The 17,853-nt window shown below is 39.6% G+C and overlaps 1 protein-coding gene across 3 annotated transcripts in view; it reads left to right on the top strand.

Moving 5' to 3' along the window:
• Positions 1 to 808: 808 nt before the first annotated feature.
• Positions 809 to 17,853, top strand: part of hephl1a (hephaestin-like 1a) — a 41,606-nt gene continuing 24,561 nt past the window's right edge. For 2 of the 3 annotated variants that reach the window (XM_039694315.2, XM_039694314.2), the window contains exons 1-11: positions 810 to 1,166; positions 1,464 to 1,708; positions 8,603 to 8,815; positions 9,000 to 9,188; positions 10,390 to 10,644; positions 10,821 to 10,989; positions 14,363 to 14,502; positions 14,880 to 15,011; positions 15,310 to 15,515; positions 16,227 to 16,377; positions 16,503 to 16,715. In XM_039694315.2, coding sequence (XP_039550249.2) covers positions 1,021 to 1,166; positions 1,464 to 1,708; positions 8,603 to 8,815; positions 9,000 to 9,188; positions 10,390 to 10,644; positions 10,821 to 10,989; positions 14,363 to 14,502; positions 14,880 to 15,011; positions 15,310 to 15,515; positions 16,227 to 16,377; positions 16,503 to 16,715 — 2,059 coding nt within the window. In that variant the 5' untranslated portion in view covers positions 810 to 1,020. Of the gene's footprint in view, positions 1,167 to 1,463; positions 1,709 to 8,602; positions 8,816 to 8,999; positions 9,189 to 10,389; positions 10,645 to 10,820; positions 10,990 to 14,362; positions 14,503 to 14,879; positions 15,012 to 15,309; positions 15,516 to 16,226; positions 16,378 to 16,502; positions 16,716 to 17,853 lie in introns of all 3 variants that reach the window. The other variant, XM_039694313.2, reaches the window with a different exon arrangement.

Raw genomic sequence — 17,853 nt, 5'->3', positions numbered from 1 at the left:
ATTTAAGCTCACAACCGGAGTTAGTTATTTAAACAGTGTTAAATTCACCTACTGTATCATTTCTCACTAATTTTAGGGATAGCTTGGGTTTAGAGATAGTGTTGGGAACAAGGATGTGCAGACATTGGGATGGGAAGGTCAGTGCTCAAATGAAAAAAAGGCCACTCCTCTAATACCTTTTTTCAAGTAAAGTACATATCATTGATCATCATTTTGTTCATTAAACTATAAGGCTGTTATACCAATTGAACGAAATCAGTAAACAAAGTCCATCTAACTCTTCATCATAATCAGTTTACACTGCAATTATAATTGCTAGAATAATGTTATGAGATTAATGTTCTAAATATAACATTTTGAATATATAAATATGAAATGTTAGGAAAAAAGTAATTATACAGCAATGTATCTGTTATGCTAACACTGACAAACCAAAAACAGTAAATGGGTGCCTTCCTGTTTCTCCTTGCCACAGTCTGGCATTTCAAAATGGTCACATGGCAACAGAAGTGTGTGGGTACATAGATAAAGGGAGTGGGTCAATTTACCCCATCTGACCCCACCCTATTTCTTAACATTAAATGTGAGAAAGTTTCTCAATATAATGAGACAGTAAGTCATAGGCTAACTGTGAGAAAGTTTCTCATCATTATGATTTTCAGAATCATATTTTTACTCAACTGGCACAAAACAAACAAAGCAGAGGGTGATTCAAATCGCAGTGCCGATGAAGCAAACGCTTGTTTATTTTTACAGCACGCTGCGTCATCGCTCTTGGCTAGTTTATAGAGGCGCTTGTTAAGAGGAAATCCAGTCAGTTTCACCAAACCGGTTCTGAATGTTGTGTTTTTGCTGCAGTCAACGATACTTTCGGTTTCGTTATGAACAATCTGTAGTGGATCACATAGCTTCAGTGTCGGGAAAAAATCCCTGCGCGCTTTTACGTGCGTCGACTTCTTTCTGATCTCCCACGGGTGGTTATAAATGTGTGTGAGTGTGTGTGTGTTTCAGCCATAAGAGATGAAGTCTGTGCTGTGCGCTTTAGTGACGGCCGTGATCGCACTACAGCGTGCCGAATGCATAAAGAGGACATATTACATAGGCATACGAGAGGAAGACTGGGATTACGCACCAGACGGAAACCTTGTCAACACTGATCTAAACGAGTAAGTTTGTGTGTTGACATATCTAATTATCAGTTATAGTAAAACAGGACAGTTATTTTAAACATTTTACATTACTTTTTTACGTTTTAATACTGTAGGCTACAAAAAAAAAATCAACGTTTGTGTGGATACGCTTGTAGGCTAGTGCATGTTGCTGATTCTGATCGCATGAATCAGGCTATTATTAAATGAACTGTACATAGTAAAGGCTTAATAAAAACAACAGCAATCGTAGATGTTATAATTTTAAACTAAGCGACTTACTTTCGATTTTCTCTAAACCCCTTTCTGTAATAGAGACGCATCAGTTTTTCTGACAAATGGCCCTAGCGAAATAGGAAGAGTTTACAAAAAGGCTGTGTACAGACAGTACACCAATGACTCTTATTCCCAAGAAATACCTAAACCTGCGTGGCTTGGTTTCCTTGGACCTATTTTACGGGCTGAGGTCGATGATGTCGTGGAGGTGCATCTGAAGAACTTCGCCTCCAGACCTTATTCCCTTCACCCACACGGAGTCTTCTATAAGAAGGATTCAGAAGGTCGGAACATTATCTCTCTTTATCAGTTCCCTTATTTAGCCTATTCTTTGTTCAGCCATTTCCTTTTGTTTATCTTGCTGTCCGTCTTTGTTTATCTTTGAGTCAGGGCAGCGATTTAGAGTCTCTTGACACACACCCCATAAATCAATAACAGAGCAATAAACAAAAAGTATGCAGCAAAGTGTCAAAATGCAAGTTTTTACTGAGCAGGTCAAAGGGCCAACACACAGAAATGACTTGAGTCAACTTGAATCTTTAAAATAAAAGCTACCTGAAGCAACAACTTTTATATATAGCCACTTTATTTCACTTATAGCTGAAATAATACTCTGTTAAAATATGTGCTAAGATATTGAATATATAAAACAAAACAACAACATGTATCTAAACTTTTTAATGATTTACCAAGCTAATTAACCCTTGTGTTAAAACCCCTAAAAACACATTTGATGTTCCCAGTCAAAAATGACTGGCCTATTATGCTATATTATCACCCAATATTGGATTCAATCTTTTTTTGTAAACTTGTTTTCTTTCAATTAGGACTGGTTTTATATTTCTATTTGGATCTGTTTCATTGTAGGCTTCATTTATTTGAGAGTATCTTTTTTTTAGTAAAAAATGGGATTAGTTTTGAATAATTTTGGAAATAATAAATACAATATGAAGAAAAGTGGCACAGTTGATCACACTAGTCTACTTTAAATTTTCACCATCAAGTTTGTTTTGAAAAACTTTTATTTAGTACAAAATGTCTCAGAGTTACACTTGTGGTGTTCCAATGGGCCATTGAAAGTGAATGGGAGAGACCTAAAATAATGGAAAAAAAATTTGCATGTTCATTATGTTAATGTACACATATGTGCATGTGTGCTTGCAAACATTGAGCCCTTGGCCATCTGCATGTGTAAATACATGCACACACTACCCAAACACACACACACACACACACACACGTTAAAACACACAAACTATTTTAAGTAGGGATGCACCGATACCGGTATCTGGTATCGGCCTCGATACCACATTTTCTAAAGTACTCGTACTCGTTAAAAGTCCCCCGATACCGGGGACCGATACCATGTTCTGAGAAATGGGTTAATCACAGGCGCCGAGTGCCCACCCCCAGGCTCCGGCTGCAGCTCAGAGCGGGGAGATGGGGAGACATGTCAGCCGTGTGGAACAGTGATGCGCGGGTCAATGTAAACAACCCGCACACTACCAACGTTTTCAACTACCCGCCCGCTACTCGGACCGCAAAAAAAAGTAAGAAAATATTGTACCCGACCCTCTTCCTGACCGTATTTTTTAAAAGTAGTACATGCTCATCGTAGCGTCATTGGGCCATAAACGTGTAACAACACAGCATCGCAAGAAGACGTAGCCTACATATAACAAAGGCAGCACTCTGGTCATCATCTTTCATTATTTCGGTAAATGTCTCCCACACTTACTCTTTCTATTTGTGTATTTGCGGAGCTTCCACTCCCCAGTCTTCACCTTTTCTCTTGCCGCCTCCATCTCTCTGCAGACTAGTGATCATAGACATGGCCGGTTCGTGAACGAATCGGTTCTTTTTAATGAACCGGTCGAACCAGTACGCTAAATCGAACTGAATCATTCGCATCAGTTCACGTCTTGCGTCAGTGCTGATCCACAAGTTACTACAGTTACTCACTTTCAGACATGCCTGACAGTCCCTCCGAGTTGAAATAAACCAATATCCCGAATTATATTTTCCTCCAGTAACTCTAACAGTTCACTGAACTGAGACATGTTGTTGATACTGCTGATACTGCGCATCCGCGTATAGTAACGAACGCAGAGGTACAGCGGTTCTCGGATCACACCAGTACAGAACTGAGAACTGTTTAGACTGAGCTTGTGTGTCATCTTCGTGCCAGTTATTCAGCCAATAAATAAATTCGGCCTATATATTTCATAGAAAATTCTATCTAGTACTATATAAATACAATGGTTTAATTGGCATTTTTTTCCAAACGACCTGACCGACCACGACCCGAATATCATTAAAAATATTTTTGGATGACCCGTAACTGCGGGTAACTGCGGGTAACCGCGGGTGACCGCGGCGCAGGCACCCGCTCATTTTGGATCAACCCGTGCATCACTGGTGTGGAACAATTTCAAAGTGAATGACTTTGGATTAGGAGAATAAGTTTACTTGTAGTCGCCAAGTTACTTATAGTCAGTTGAATGTCTGTTGGGGGACCAAATAAATAAAGTGTTATCAGATATTAAGCTGATCGTACTAATACTCTAGTCTACTAATACTCTAATGACAGTTAGTTGACATGTAATTGAAAAGTTACTTATAGTTAGTAAAGTGGACTATCGAAATAAAGTGTTACCCAAGTAATTTAATCAAGGACCTAAAAACCCGTAGGCCTATATAAAAATATTTAAATCATGTTTTTTTGTTTTTTTATTAAGTACTCGGTATCGGTATCGGCGAGTACTGAAATGCAAGTACTCGTACTCGTACTCGTTTTCCAAAAAAGTGGTATCGGTGCATCCCTAATTTTAAGTATTACATTTAGTCATTTAGCAGACCAAGCAAGTCATCATGAAGAGGCAAAAACAATGTAAAAAGTGCTCAAAATACAACGTTCAGGCACTGCTCAGAGAAGCATAAGCCAGACAAGGGAGGATTTAAAGGAAAAGGAAAGGATAGATTTCAAAAGACAGCTGAAAACTCATCTCTATTGTGATTCTGCATTCCGGACGGGGATGGGGAGATCATTCCACCAATATGAGACTGTGAATGAGAATATTCTGGAGAGTGATTTTTTGGCTTTCTGTGATGGTATCACGAGTCGTCGCTCATTGACTGATTGTGACGTGGGCTATTTTGAGCTTGTTGAAGATGAGACTGGAAATCCAGCCAGAAGAGCATTGCAGTAATTCAGCCTAGATATGACCAGGGCCTGGACGAGCATGCTCAGTTAGAAAGGCCTGATCTTCCTGATGTTGGGGAGCGGAAACCGGCATGATCGAGCTGTTTTTGTAATATGGTCTGAGAAGGTCAGCTGGTCATCAAAGATCACTCTAAGATTTCTGACTGACCTTGATGGGGTGATTGAGGAAGAATCTAGCTGGATAGTGAAGTTGTGCTGTAGATACGAATTGGCAGGGAGGACGAGAAGCTCCGTCTTAGCCAGCTTGAGCTGCAGGGGATGTTCCTTCATCCATGCCTTCATCCACCAGACAGCTTGAGATCCGTACAGATACTGTGGGATCATCTGGTTGAACTGAGACCAAATGAACACACATTCTTTTTCACTGAGAGAAACTTGATCCTACTCTGAACTGCATCTAATAGCCATTCATCCATCTGACACACACACACATATGTGCATGATGTGCTTCATCAGACATTGATCGAGACACTAGTGAGGAGGAGGCGATGCAGGATGGATCTCACAAGAGAAGCTAGCTTGCCTAACAGTGTTGTAGTACTCGAGACTCGGACTCGTCTCGGACTCGGTCTCGAGACCATATTTTAATGGTCTTGGTCTTGTCATGGACTCGTGTCCATTTGGACTCGGAATTGACTCGTACTCGAACATTTTTTTTTTAGGACTCGGACTTATTCCCGAGTCCACTCGAGTTCAATTCAAAATATTTTTCATGATTATTAATGTATGTTAATAAAATATTTCTTGACACGCCCAGTGATTGGTGATTTTCTAGTGCGCAACTGCGCATGACAAATTGTAATAAAATTACTTTTAACACCACCTACTATGTGGCCTTTTTACCCTAAACTGATCATATTTTTTAAACTCTAAGTAAATTCAGTAAAAAAAAAAAAGGATTTCTCTAAGTAATTAAAAGTAAATTAGGTAATCAACCCTCACTGGTCTCGGTCTCGACTCGGACTCAAACCGTCTCTGGTCTCGGACTCGACTCTCTCTGGTCTCGGTGTCAACTCGGACTCGAGTGAGGTGGTCTCGACTACAACACTGTTGCCTAATATGTGGGGATGAAGACCAGGACAAAGACAGTTCTATCTTTGGACCAGAAAGTAACCGTAACATCAGCTGGCACCTCATCATCAGAAGATGAAGACTGCAGTTCATCAGTTGTTTCAAGGTCTGGTGCCTTCTTCTTCTGACACATCTTCTAATGCTCCTTCACTGCCAGACTCATCCTGCATCACCTCCTCCTCACTAGTGTCTCGATCAATGATCTGATGAACATCATCACGGAGAGCTGTCTGTGTCTGTGCTATACAGTTTGCGCGTACATGTGTGTGTGTTTGGGTGTTGCGTGTATGCATGTATCCACACACATGCACACGTCCAAGGGCTCGATTTTAGAAAGCACACACGCACATATGTACATGAACACAATGAACATGCTCCTCAAAAAAACTAAATGTTTCTCATATTTTCAGTCTCTCCCATTGAATTTATAAAGATGCCAGTATGCAAACAAACTCGTTTACATGATTGGATAACCATGGTACAACATTTTTGTTTTTATCCAATTAACATGTAGCAACTTGTAACTTAGTAGTTTTATATTTTTTATAAGCTCAAAGGGTAATTCCACCGGTGGAGACATGAATATGTATTGAAAGTGGGTCATAAATGTTGTAGAACAGTATCATAAATTTCAAATTTGGGTCCTTCTTGGCCGATAAAACAATCCCCATAGTGCATTGCAATGCTCAGCTCCGCAGGCCACTCCCACTACTCCGCCCATCACTGTAGACTAGAGTTGAGCTCCACTCCTGGAAATCATTTCGCACAATGAAATCCGATAATGCGCGCTAATATAATCAGTCCCTCCAGAAAAACGCGATTATGCGATCGCTGAATTCAATGCAAAATCAGCCAAAGTCCGCATATGTATGCGGGGGCCGCATTTTTTCAAATACACCGCACTTTCGCCGCATAAATTGCCGATTTCCGTGCAAAATATGCGGGGTTTGCATAATTTCATAATCCTCGCATTTTCGTTGCAAAAAAGTCACATGTATCTTTGCAGAAAGTTGACAAATGTTGCGTTTGCTTCACACAGCAGCCATTTCCCCCTGTTTCCATGGGAACGTTATGAAGTGACGCAATTACGCGACGCCAGACAGACTCACGGAGGCGATTGACATCTCACAAATCGAACTCGTATTCTGTCTGTCACACGTTCTACTGTCACATCGTTACTTAATAAACAACATAAGATAAAAGAAGTAGCATCAAACAGAAATTACCCGCACACATGGGGTGTTCGACAGTTCAACAGGGAGCGCGCAGCTCTTAAAGGGGCCACACCTTATTTACACTCGTTACAGTCTGAAATAAAACAAGATGAGAAATTAAATATTCCCAGCACTTTCTATGATGTAGTATGCTTGCTTATCAAAGGAAGTATTAAGAAATGACTCTTATATTAACAGGATGTTGGGGGAATCACTTTTTTTCTCTTTTTCATCAAACCGCAATTTTTGCAAGGTCCCTCAATTTTTGCTAATTCCTGCAATTTCATCGCATAAAATTGCATAAATATAAATATATATTCCATCGCATTTTTAAAGAAAACGGGCCGTATAATCAATCAATTTTTGCCCGCAACAATCACAAAAAAACTCCGCGTTTTTCTGGAAGGACTGAATACTATTATGGTAAATGTTATATATAAATCGCACATTTTTTCACAAATTTTTGGGAATTACCACCACAAAATCAGTCATTTTGATCGCAAAAATCACAAAAAAAAATCGTGAAATCCTGGAGGGACTGTATAATATGACGACGTAAGAGCGTCGAGGCGGCGCCCGCGCCATCAGCCAATGGATTGGTGTGATTCTATATGGGCTTCAGACAATCGCCATACTTACTCTGACGCGTAATTTTACACGTGAAATGCAGCCAAACCTTAGAGCGTTTTGTCTTCGGCATCTTCATTAATCCCCTCGCTATCAGACGTCCTGAGAGTCTCCCGCATATTGATAACAACTCCCTGATGCCCGTAAATGAGTTAAAATCTCCCGTGCGAGAGATCAGACTGGGCTCCAAACCATATAGTGCGCGTACGAGAGAGAGCGAGAGACTTTGCGTGTGTGCGCCTCATGACACAGAGACTCAGGCACCGACATTTTCGTTCTTATTCGGTCTGGTTATTACCATTTACGTTGGAACCGGTTCCCTAATTGGCACCGTGTTTTGGTACCTAACACTACCCATAATGCATCCGTCATGCGTATTCAGGACCTTCGTCCATATTTTCAAAAAGTTTCTGCCGGTGAAATCAAACGCACTGGCACTGATCTGTGATTGGTCTTTTAGCGTATTAGGTCCAGCCCCCTATGGGCGGGTTTGAAAGGGTGAGATCTAGTGCTTGCAGTCTTTACAGAAATCCCCCCTCTCCTCCTACAATGACGTAAAATGACGATTCTTGCATCATTGTAGGAGGAAGTGAAAAAGGTAAATAGCGGATTTCTCTCGTCTCAGGGGAAAATGAGAGAGTGTCGCACGACCATTCAATAGTATGACTGGTTCTAACAATGGAAAGCTTAATGCAAATGGGTGGAGTGTCCCTTTAAGTACAACTTTACAGTGTCTTATTATTTCTTCATGACTGTGAAGGAAGTTACTTAATGCTAAATAGGCATTATTACGCAAACTTTTGTAGTCAGGGTTATATCAGTGTTTCTGTGAACATTTCTATGTGATCTATTTAGCATAATCTTAGCTTCCATAAGTTTGGGTGGACTGCGGAGAAAAGTTGCGGTTCATTTAACTTTTTATATTAAAAGAGCAAGGAAAATCTTGTTTACGTTGTCCCCTATTGTTAGTTCACAATAGGAATCATTGAGGAAATCAGATTGGATAATCTCATTTGCTTTTACTTGAATCCTCGACTCTTTAGGAGCGCTGTATCCTGATGGCACCTCTGGTCATGATAAGGGTGATGATGCGGTGGCTCCAGGTCAGACCTGGACGTACACCTGGCAGGTCAAGCCAGAGTACGGCCCTACTGAAGCAGATGCCAGCTGTCTCACCTGGGTGTACCACTCGCATGGAGACGCACCTAAAGACATCGCATCAGGGCTTATCGGAGCTCTGCTCACCTGCAAGAAAGGTTCACACAACCCGTGATAAACTGTTCATGCATGGAATCAGTGTCTCACAGTTAAAATACCCACAGAAGATTGTACAGTACCGACTACTTAACATCTACACTTCTCCCTCCCAATTCAGTTCTCACTATATTTACATCGCATTTCATTCTTTTCCTTATGTTTTGTCTCCTCTTTTTATCTCAGGCACTCTGAAATCTGGCAATAAGCGCTCTGATGTGGATGAAGATTTCATTTTAATGTTCAGTGTGGTGGATGAGAACTTAAGCTGGTACTTGGAGGAGAATGTTAAAAGATTTTGCTCTGACCCAGATAAAACAATACAACTTATGGAAAATGCAGATGAGGATTTCCGAGAGTCCAACCTTATGCACTGTAAGTCTCAAGGTTGAACTTTAACTTTATCAATACATAACAATTTGGGTTTTGCTTCTTGTGTTCTATTGAGGAATGTTTTTTTATCATAGAATTTTTTTTTAAATTTAAGTTTTAACTTAAAGAGATAAACGGCCTTGTATACGGCCTAATATACATTGCCTTGTAGCCGATAATCAGTTAAAAATAAGTAATTCATCCTTAAAGGAATAGTTCACTTTAAAAAAAAAAAAACTTTCGCTGATAATTTACTCACCCCCATGTCATCCAAGATGTCGACGTCTTTCTCTCTTCAGTTGAAAAGAAATGAAGGTTTTTGATGAAAACATTCCAGGATTTTCTCCATTTAATGGACTTCAATGGGAACCAAACGGTTCAAGGTCCAAATGAGAGTTTCAGTGCAGCTTCAAAGGGCTTTAAACAATTCCAGGCGATGAATAAGGGTCTTATCTATCGAAACAATCGCTCATTTCAAAAATAAATAAAAAAGTTTAAGTTTTATAAGCACAAATGCTCGCCTTGCTCTGTTCTGTGATGAGCATTTGTGACTCTCCTGTTCAAAATCGATCATCAAAATGAACAAATCTTTTTTCGAGTCATGACTCGAAGGGTCCTTGATAAGACCCTTATTCATCATCTGGTGTCGTTTAAAGCCCTTTGAAGCTGCACTGAAACTCTTATTTGGACCTTGAACCGTTTGGTTCCCATTGAAGTCCATTATATGGAGAAAAATCCTGGAATGTATTAATTTCCTTAATTTCTTTTCGACTGAAGAAAGAACGACATGGACATCTTGGATGACATGGGGGAGAGTGAATTATCAGCGAAAGTTTAAAAAAAAAAGTGAACTACTCCTTTAAATCTTTACATTTAACTCTTTGGTATTAAATTGTTACAGCCACCCTTGTCTGTTAGCGAGAGTATTTGATTATTTTGAAGTAAGCACATAAAATTCCATGATGTAATTTTAGCTGATGACACATTTTCCTGGAAAGTACCTTCTGTTCCACTTTGAAACAAAAGCGTTCAGCAGAGTTTAGTTTCTTTCCAAAGTTAGCTGCACTTTAACATTCGATTGCATTTGTTTGTGATTTTAATTTCAAAGGATCAAATGTTGTTACAGAATTATTGTTTTTTTTCAAACCTTGTGTAATCTCATATACTTTTTTCTTCAATGTCCCTTTTTGCATTTTCCCATTAGCAATCAATGGATATGTGTATGGCAATTTGCCTTCACTGGAAGTGTGTGTCGGGCGTCCTGTATCTTGGCATCTCTTTGGCATTGGCAATGAAGTGGACATTCATTCCGCTTATTTCCATGGACACACCGTCATGGATCGCATGCACCGCACAGATGTTCTTAGTCTGTTTCCTGCAACTTTTGTCACCGCAACAATGATCCCGAGAACACCTGGAAAATGGTTGTTAAGTTGCCAAGTCAACGATCATATAAAAGGTAAGTGTTCTACCGTCTCTCTGTCATCTCTGTGGTTAAAGCCCATATGTGTTCCTGCTCTTGGAAGCAGTGTATATGATCACTTTTGGTTTTGCTTTGATGATTATGATATCGTGCATTTTTGCTGACTCTTGTTTTATCTTTCTGGCAATTGCATGGTCTTTTCTTGTGAGCAGCAGGTATGCAGGGTTTCTATAATGTCTCGACCTGTGGGTCAGTGACCTCTCCGGCACAAGCCCCTGGCCCTGAGAGACATTTCTACATTGCTGCTGAAGAGATGGATTGGAACTACGCCCCTAAAGGAATGAACTTCATGGAAAATGAAACGCTTACTACACAAGACAGGTAGAAACAGATTTGGAGACACGTAATGCATGATTGAGTAACACAAGACCCACTACAAAGGCTTGGCAATTATATATTTGAAAGATTACACCTACCAGGTAAAAACATAATTGGATGATGAATCTGACCATCTGAAATTAGATTCTAATCATTGCTGAGGGATTTTTTAAGGGGTGAAGTTCAGACTCATGCTTTACTTGTAAAAGTCAGGGAATAAATTCTGATTGGATAAACTTTTGCCACTATTAATTTGAACACAGACAATGTTGCAAACAGAAATATTTGGGAGTAGATCACCATTTAAGACATAAAATTAAAGATGAATGAGAAAGGGAATAAGAAAACAACATACAGTGGGGCCAAAAAGTATTTAGTCAGCCAGTGATTGTGCAAGTTCTCCTACTTAGAATGATGAGAGAGGTCTGTTATTTTCATCATAGGTACACTTTAACTATGAGAGACAAAATGAAAAAAAAAATCCAGGAAATCACATTGTAGAATTTTTAAAGAATTTATTTGTAAATTAAGTATTTGGTCACCCACAAACCAGAAGGATTTCTGGCTCTCACAGACCTGTAACTTCTTCTTTAAGAAGCTCTTCTGTCCCCCACTCGTTACCTGTGTTATTGGCACCCGTTTGAACCCGTTATCTGTATAAAAGACACCAGTCCACGGCCTCAAACAGTCATTCTCCAAACTCAACCATGGCCAAGACCAAAGAGCTGTCAAAGGACACCAGGAAGAAAATTGTAGACCTGCACCAGGCTGGGAAGAGTGAATCTACAATACGCAAGCAGCTTGGTGTGAAAAAATCAACTGTGGGAGCAATTGTAAGAAAATGGAAGACATAAAAGACCACTGATAATCTCCCACGATCTGCCCGTGGGGTCAAATGATCATGAGAACGGAGAGCAAAAATCCCAGAACTACACGGAGGGACCTGATGAATGACCAGCAGAGAGCTGGACCAAAGTAACACAGGCTACCATAAGTAACACACTACACCGAGAGGGACTCTAATCCTGCATTAAGCCAGTACATGTCCAGGCCCATCTGAAGTTTGCCAGAGAGCATATGGATGATGCAGAAGAGGATTGGGAGAATATCATGTGGTCAGATGAAACCACTGGATGAAACTTTTTGGTAAAAACTCAACTCGTCGTGTTTGGAGGAAGAAGAATGCAGAGTTGCGTCCCAAGAACACCATACCTACTGTGAAGCATGGGGGAGGAAACATCATGCTTTGGGGCTGTTTTTCTGCAAAGGGGACTGGAAAACTGATCCGTGTTGAGGGAAGAATGAACAGGGCCATGTATCGTGAGATTTTAAGCCAAAACCTCCTTCCATCAGTGAGAGCCTTGAAGATGAAACGTGGCTGGATCTTCCAGCATGACAATGATCCCAAACACACCGCCCCGGGCAACGAAGGAGTGGCTCCGTAAAAAGCATTTCAAGGTCCTGGAGTGGCCAAGTCAGTCTCCAGACTTCAACCGCCCCGAAACATCACTGCTCTAGAGGAGATCTGCATGGAGGAATGAGCCAAAATACCAGCTACAGTGTGTGCAAACCTGGTGAAGACTTACAGGAAAAAGTTTGACTTCTGTCATTGCTAACAAACGTTATGTTACAAAGTATTGAGTTGAACCTTTTTTGTTGACCAAATACTTATTTTCCACCCTTATTTACAAATAAATTCTTTAAAAATCCTACAATGTGATTTCCTGGATTGTTCTTTTTTCATTTTGTCTCTCATGGTTAAAGTGATGAAAATTACAGACCTCTCTCATCATTATAAGTAGGAAAACTTGCACAATCACTGGCTGACTAAATACTTTTTGGCCCCACTGTATTTGTTCAGTGAGTGAGTGAGTTACTGTTACACAGGCCCTCAGAGTTCACCACTGATATGAAGTTGATGTAACCCATTCTAACAGATCAATTTGGTGTAATCTGTTCAGCAGTACACTGGATTTTAAAGTTAAGATAAAAGTCTAATCTCGTTTTTTTTTTTTTTTTTGCTTTACCTTAAAGTAGCTTTTAGTTTGAATATGTTAGCCTTAAGGTTAAGAATAAGCTGGTGTGTTCCAAACCAATGACAAAATTCACATTTAAGAGATATAGGGATTCAAAACCTACAGTCTCTCACTTCCACTAAAGTAGATAAATGATATTAAAGGGTAACTAAACCCCTGGTGAGAGCCTGACTCCACCCACTGGCAATATCTGAAAAATGCTGAACAAATGGACAGACCCCAGCGGAGATAGAGGGGACGAACCGAGGGCGGGTAGCTTTGCAACAGAGCGGTCATTTGAAGTCGAGGACTTTTCTCCACACCTTCACCTGAAGTAGGCTACACAAAATAATCAAAATAAATCTAAATGATTTGCTAAATAAATGCTACAATATTCTATCCTGATTGTTTTCAATACTCGTAATTGGCAGTGGTTTTGACGAAACAAGATGACTTTTAAACTGCCAAGCTTGTGGTAACTCGTACAAAGGGCGTGGTGAGCAGGAATCTGCTTACCTGTGTACGTCACGAAGACCCGCAAACATCCAATAGGAAAATTAAACTGCAGTAGCCACCGTTCAACCTGAAGAGGGCAGCACTCAGACGTTTTTACACCATATATTGTAGAATTAAAACACTTTATATCCAAATGTCAAAAAAGTAACTCGAATCAATCATCAGCACTAATAAAGCCCCATTCTTACAGATCATTAACTAAAAAAAGTTGGTTTAGGGTTTAGTTACCCTTTAAAAACATCACTGAGGGCTTAAGCTTCTCTTCACATCTTCTGTCCAATCAAATGCTCTCTAGAATCTAAAGCTGTGCTATAAATACCACCTGGCCAAAGTGACCACGCATCACAGAGAAATATGGGTTGGTTGTGTGTCCAAAGTGTGTTCGGCTGATCGAACGCTTGAGTTTTAGCCCGTTTTCCAACTGTATGTTGGTTAAGAATTAGAATATATTCACACCTCTACTATTGAATCAGATGTATCATCAGCGCTCAAATTCGCTTCCATGGTTCTTTCAAGTACGAATTGCAGTTATTATGCTATTGGCTATTTGAAAAGGGGGAGGGGCCATTCAATATGTCCCGCCTTAGCTTCCTGTTTCAGTGGAAATTACGTCGACGCATCAAACAAAGCGGCACTTCAGCGGGCCTGTAATATATCTAGATTGACCTTGTTTTTGAAGGTACACAAAGATTTAAAGATGTAAATATCACAGATATAATTGTTGCTAATTGTTCCTACCTGATATTAACTCATATTTAAAGTTCGATTTAGCATTTTATTTTGATGTAATATAAGTGTTAATGTTGTCATTGAATTAGCATGTGAATGTCTTTCTTTTCCTGCAGTGACTCTGAGCCGTACTTCAGTCATGATGGTGGTAAACTGGGTGGAACTTACCGCAAGGCCAGATACATTTCATACACTGATGAAACATTTACTAACAAAACACATATTGTGGGCTCAGATGAGCATCTTGGAATTCTGGGTAAAATCCTTACTTTTGTCTTATATATTTTATGAACACTGAAATGTTCAGTGACATCTTTCAGTCAAACAAGTTACTTTGCCACATTGTGATGTTTTTGTGAGTAAGATGGCTAATTTTTAGCCATCTCGCTTAGCCTTAGCTAATTTTTAGCCATTTAGCAATCGTTAACCATAAGACCAGATACTTTAATAAAGAAAATGTGTTAAATTTTGATTTCTTGCTGACTTTAAAATGTATGTATATGAGTTAGCTGGTGCCATGCTACGATGCATGAGTGCGTTTCAGTTTCATGAAGCACAGTTATATTCATATAGTTTAAACATTCTGTCGTGAGATGGTAAGTGATCAGTTATGTCCACCCACCCCCACCCTAGGTCCTGTCATCAGAGCAGAGACTGGGGATGTTATCATTGTGACATTCCTCAATAAAGCTACACGTGACTACAGCATTCAGCCGCATGGTTTACATTATGAGAAGGCCTATGAAGGAGCAAAGTATCAGGATGGTAAGTCATAAACAGCTACAGGTGTATATATACACATATACACACAGATAATCATTAAGACCTTCAAGCTAGGGGTTCTCAACTGGGGTGCTAAGAGTAGAGTGCAAAGTAGAGGGGCATTCATCCATTCAATTTGGCCTTTGGTTAAATTCTTACCATTGCTTTAGTCATTTGTTGAGAATTTCCTTTTGAAACACAAAGAACAATAGTGTAATACACACACATTGCATAATATTTGGCTAAAATATTAAAAATACATAGCATAAATTGAGAAGGGAAATGATTGTGTCCTCCACAGGTACTCAGAAAGTTGGCGCCTCTGTGGCTCCGGGTAAACAGTTCGTCTATCACTGGAGAGTAATCGAAGGTCCCTCTGATGATGATCCACCTTGTGTTGCATACTTGTACTATTCCGCTGTTGATCCTGTTCGGGACAGTAACTCTGGTTTATTTGGGCCCATTCAAGTGTGCAAAAAAGGTGTTCTTGATGGAAGTTTGCATCAGGTAACAAACTGTCATACTGTAGGCAAATGCAGACAATATGGTACTTTCCACAAATATGGCACAAGATACTCTTGAAAAAGGAAGGAATTTTTCCTTTTTCAGCAACTGTTCAGTGACTCGATACATCAAGATTAGTTTTATACAAGCTGTTTTATTTTTGTGGGTAACAGGTTTGCAAATCTATCCTAAATGAATCAGTCACTCAGTTGGGGCTATCAGGTTTTGGGTTAAATGTTGGTTTGTTGTTATAAAAAACCTATATTTCCATACATTAAAAGTAATATTTTTTTTAGATGAGTTTTCTTACAGTAGAGGTTTGATTGTTTGAAAACTGCCGTCAACACTGTAGTTTGTGCAAAAATTGGAAAGTCATATTTAACGATGTGTTTTAGCAGAAAATCATAACGGGTTGTGCACGATACAGCTAATGTGGGATATTCTGTTACATTGGTCATTTAGGTTTAATGGCTATTATACAGATGTTTGAAACGATCTACTTTTCATACTAGAATAATTAGGTTCAATCACAATCTAATAGGTCTCACAACAAAAATAAGATTTGTGCCTGTAATGCTTTTAAAAAAATCATTGGACACCAAACAAGTGGAATGTGCCATACTGTATATTCAATGCATCTGTTGCTTTTCAGACCATGCAGGTGAATATAATAACCTATATATTTTGTGTGTGTTTGTTTCCATGTTATGTAAGCATGCTGACAAAATCCAGCACGAGTTTTTCCTGCTATTCTCTGTGATGGATGAGAATGAAAGTTGGTACCTGGAAGAGAACATTAAAAAGTTTGGCAGTGATAATTCAGTTAAAGAAAATATAGAGTTTCAGGAGAGCAATAAGATGCATGGTAAGCATATATGTGTTTGTGTGAGTTTAATCACACATTTATGTACTTTTACTTCCTCACTTTGGGAATACACAAGTTTATTTCCTGGCAGTATTATAATTAAGAATGTTTGTGTTTGTTCTCAGCGGTAAATGGCTACATGTATGGAAACCTGCCTGGTCTGGATTTGTGTAATGGGGAACATGTTGTGTGGCACACACTTGGCTTGGGCACGGAGGTGGATATCCATGGGATTTATTTTCAGGGCAACACATTTCAGCGTGATGGGATGAACCGTGACACTCTCAGCATTTTCCCGCATACTTCTGTGACTGTTAGCATGACACCTGACAACAATGGTAAGTCACAGCGCTTTTTATATCAGCAATGTGTTGGTGTGTCAATGCTTATCTGTTATGCTCAAGCGATGCTTGGTGTGATTGGCTTTGATACAGCACTTTTAATACTAATAATTATTTCGGTGTTGTGCCAGATCCTAAACTATGAATGTTCTGAAAAACGTTATTTGTGTAGGTAATTCCCGGAAGAGACACTGCAATGTTTTTTGTTTTTTAGTTAGCAAGTTTTACAAACCCAATTCCATAAAAGTTGGGACACTGTACAAATTGTGAATAAAAACAGAATGCAATGATGTGGAAGTTTCAAATTTCAATATTATATTTAGAATACAACATAGATGACATATCAAATGTTTAAACTGAGAAAATGCATAATTTTAAGGGAAAAATAAGTTGATTTTAAATTTCATGGCATCAACACATCTCAAAAAAGTTGGGACAAGGCCATTTTTACCACTGTGTGGCATCCCCTCTTCTTTTAATAACAGTCTGCAAACGTCTGGGGACTGAGGAGACAAGTTGCTCAAGTTTAGGAGGAATAGGAATGTTGTCCCATTCTTGTCTAATAAAGGCTTCTAGCTGCTCAACTGTCTTAGGTCTTCTTTGTTGCATCTTCCTCTTTATGATGCGCCAAATGTTTTCTATGGGTGAAAGATCTGGACTGCAGGCTGGCCATTTCAGTACCCGGATCCTTCTTCTACGCAGCCATGATGTTGTAATTGATGCAGTATGTGGTTTGGCATTGTCTTGTTGGAAAATACAAGGTCTTCCCTGAAAGAGACGATGTCTGGATGGGAGCATATGTTGTTCTAGAACTTGGATATACCTTTCAGCATTGATGGTGCCTTTCCAGATGTGTAAGCTGCCCATGCCACACGCACTCATGCAACCCCATACCATCAGAGATGCAGGCTTCTGAACTGAGCGCTGATAACAACTTGGGTTGTCCTTGTCCTCTTTAGTCCGGATGACATGGCGTCCCAATTTTCCAAAAAGAACTTCAAATTTTGATTCGTCTGACCACAGAACAGTTTTCCACTTTGCTAGAGTCCACTTTAAATGAGCCTTGGCCCAGAGAAAACGCCTGCGCTTCTGGTTCCCGTTTAGATATGGCTTCTTTTTTGACCTATAGAGCTTT

This window comes from Pimephales promelas, chromosome 16, assembly GCF_988280905.1.
Source record: "Pimephales promelas chromosome 16, fPimPro1.hap1.1, whole genome shotgun sequence".
Lineage (NCBI taxonomy): Eukaryota > Metazoa > Chordata > Actinopteri > Cypriniformes > Leuciscidae > Pimephales > Pimephales promelas.
This window is presented reverse-complemented; position numbering and strand designations above follow the sequence as displayed.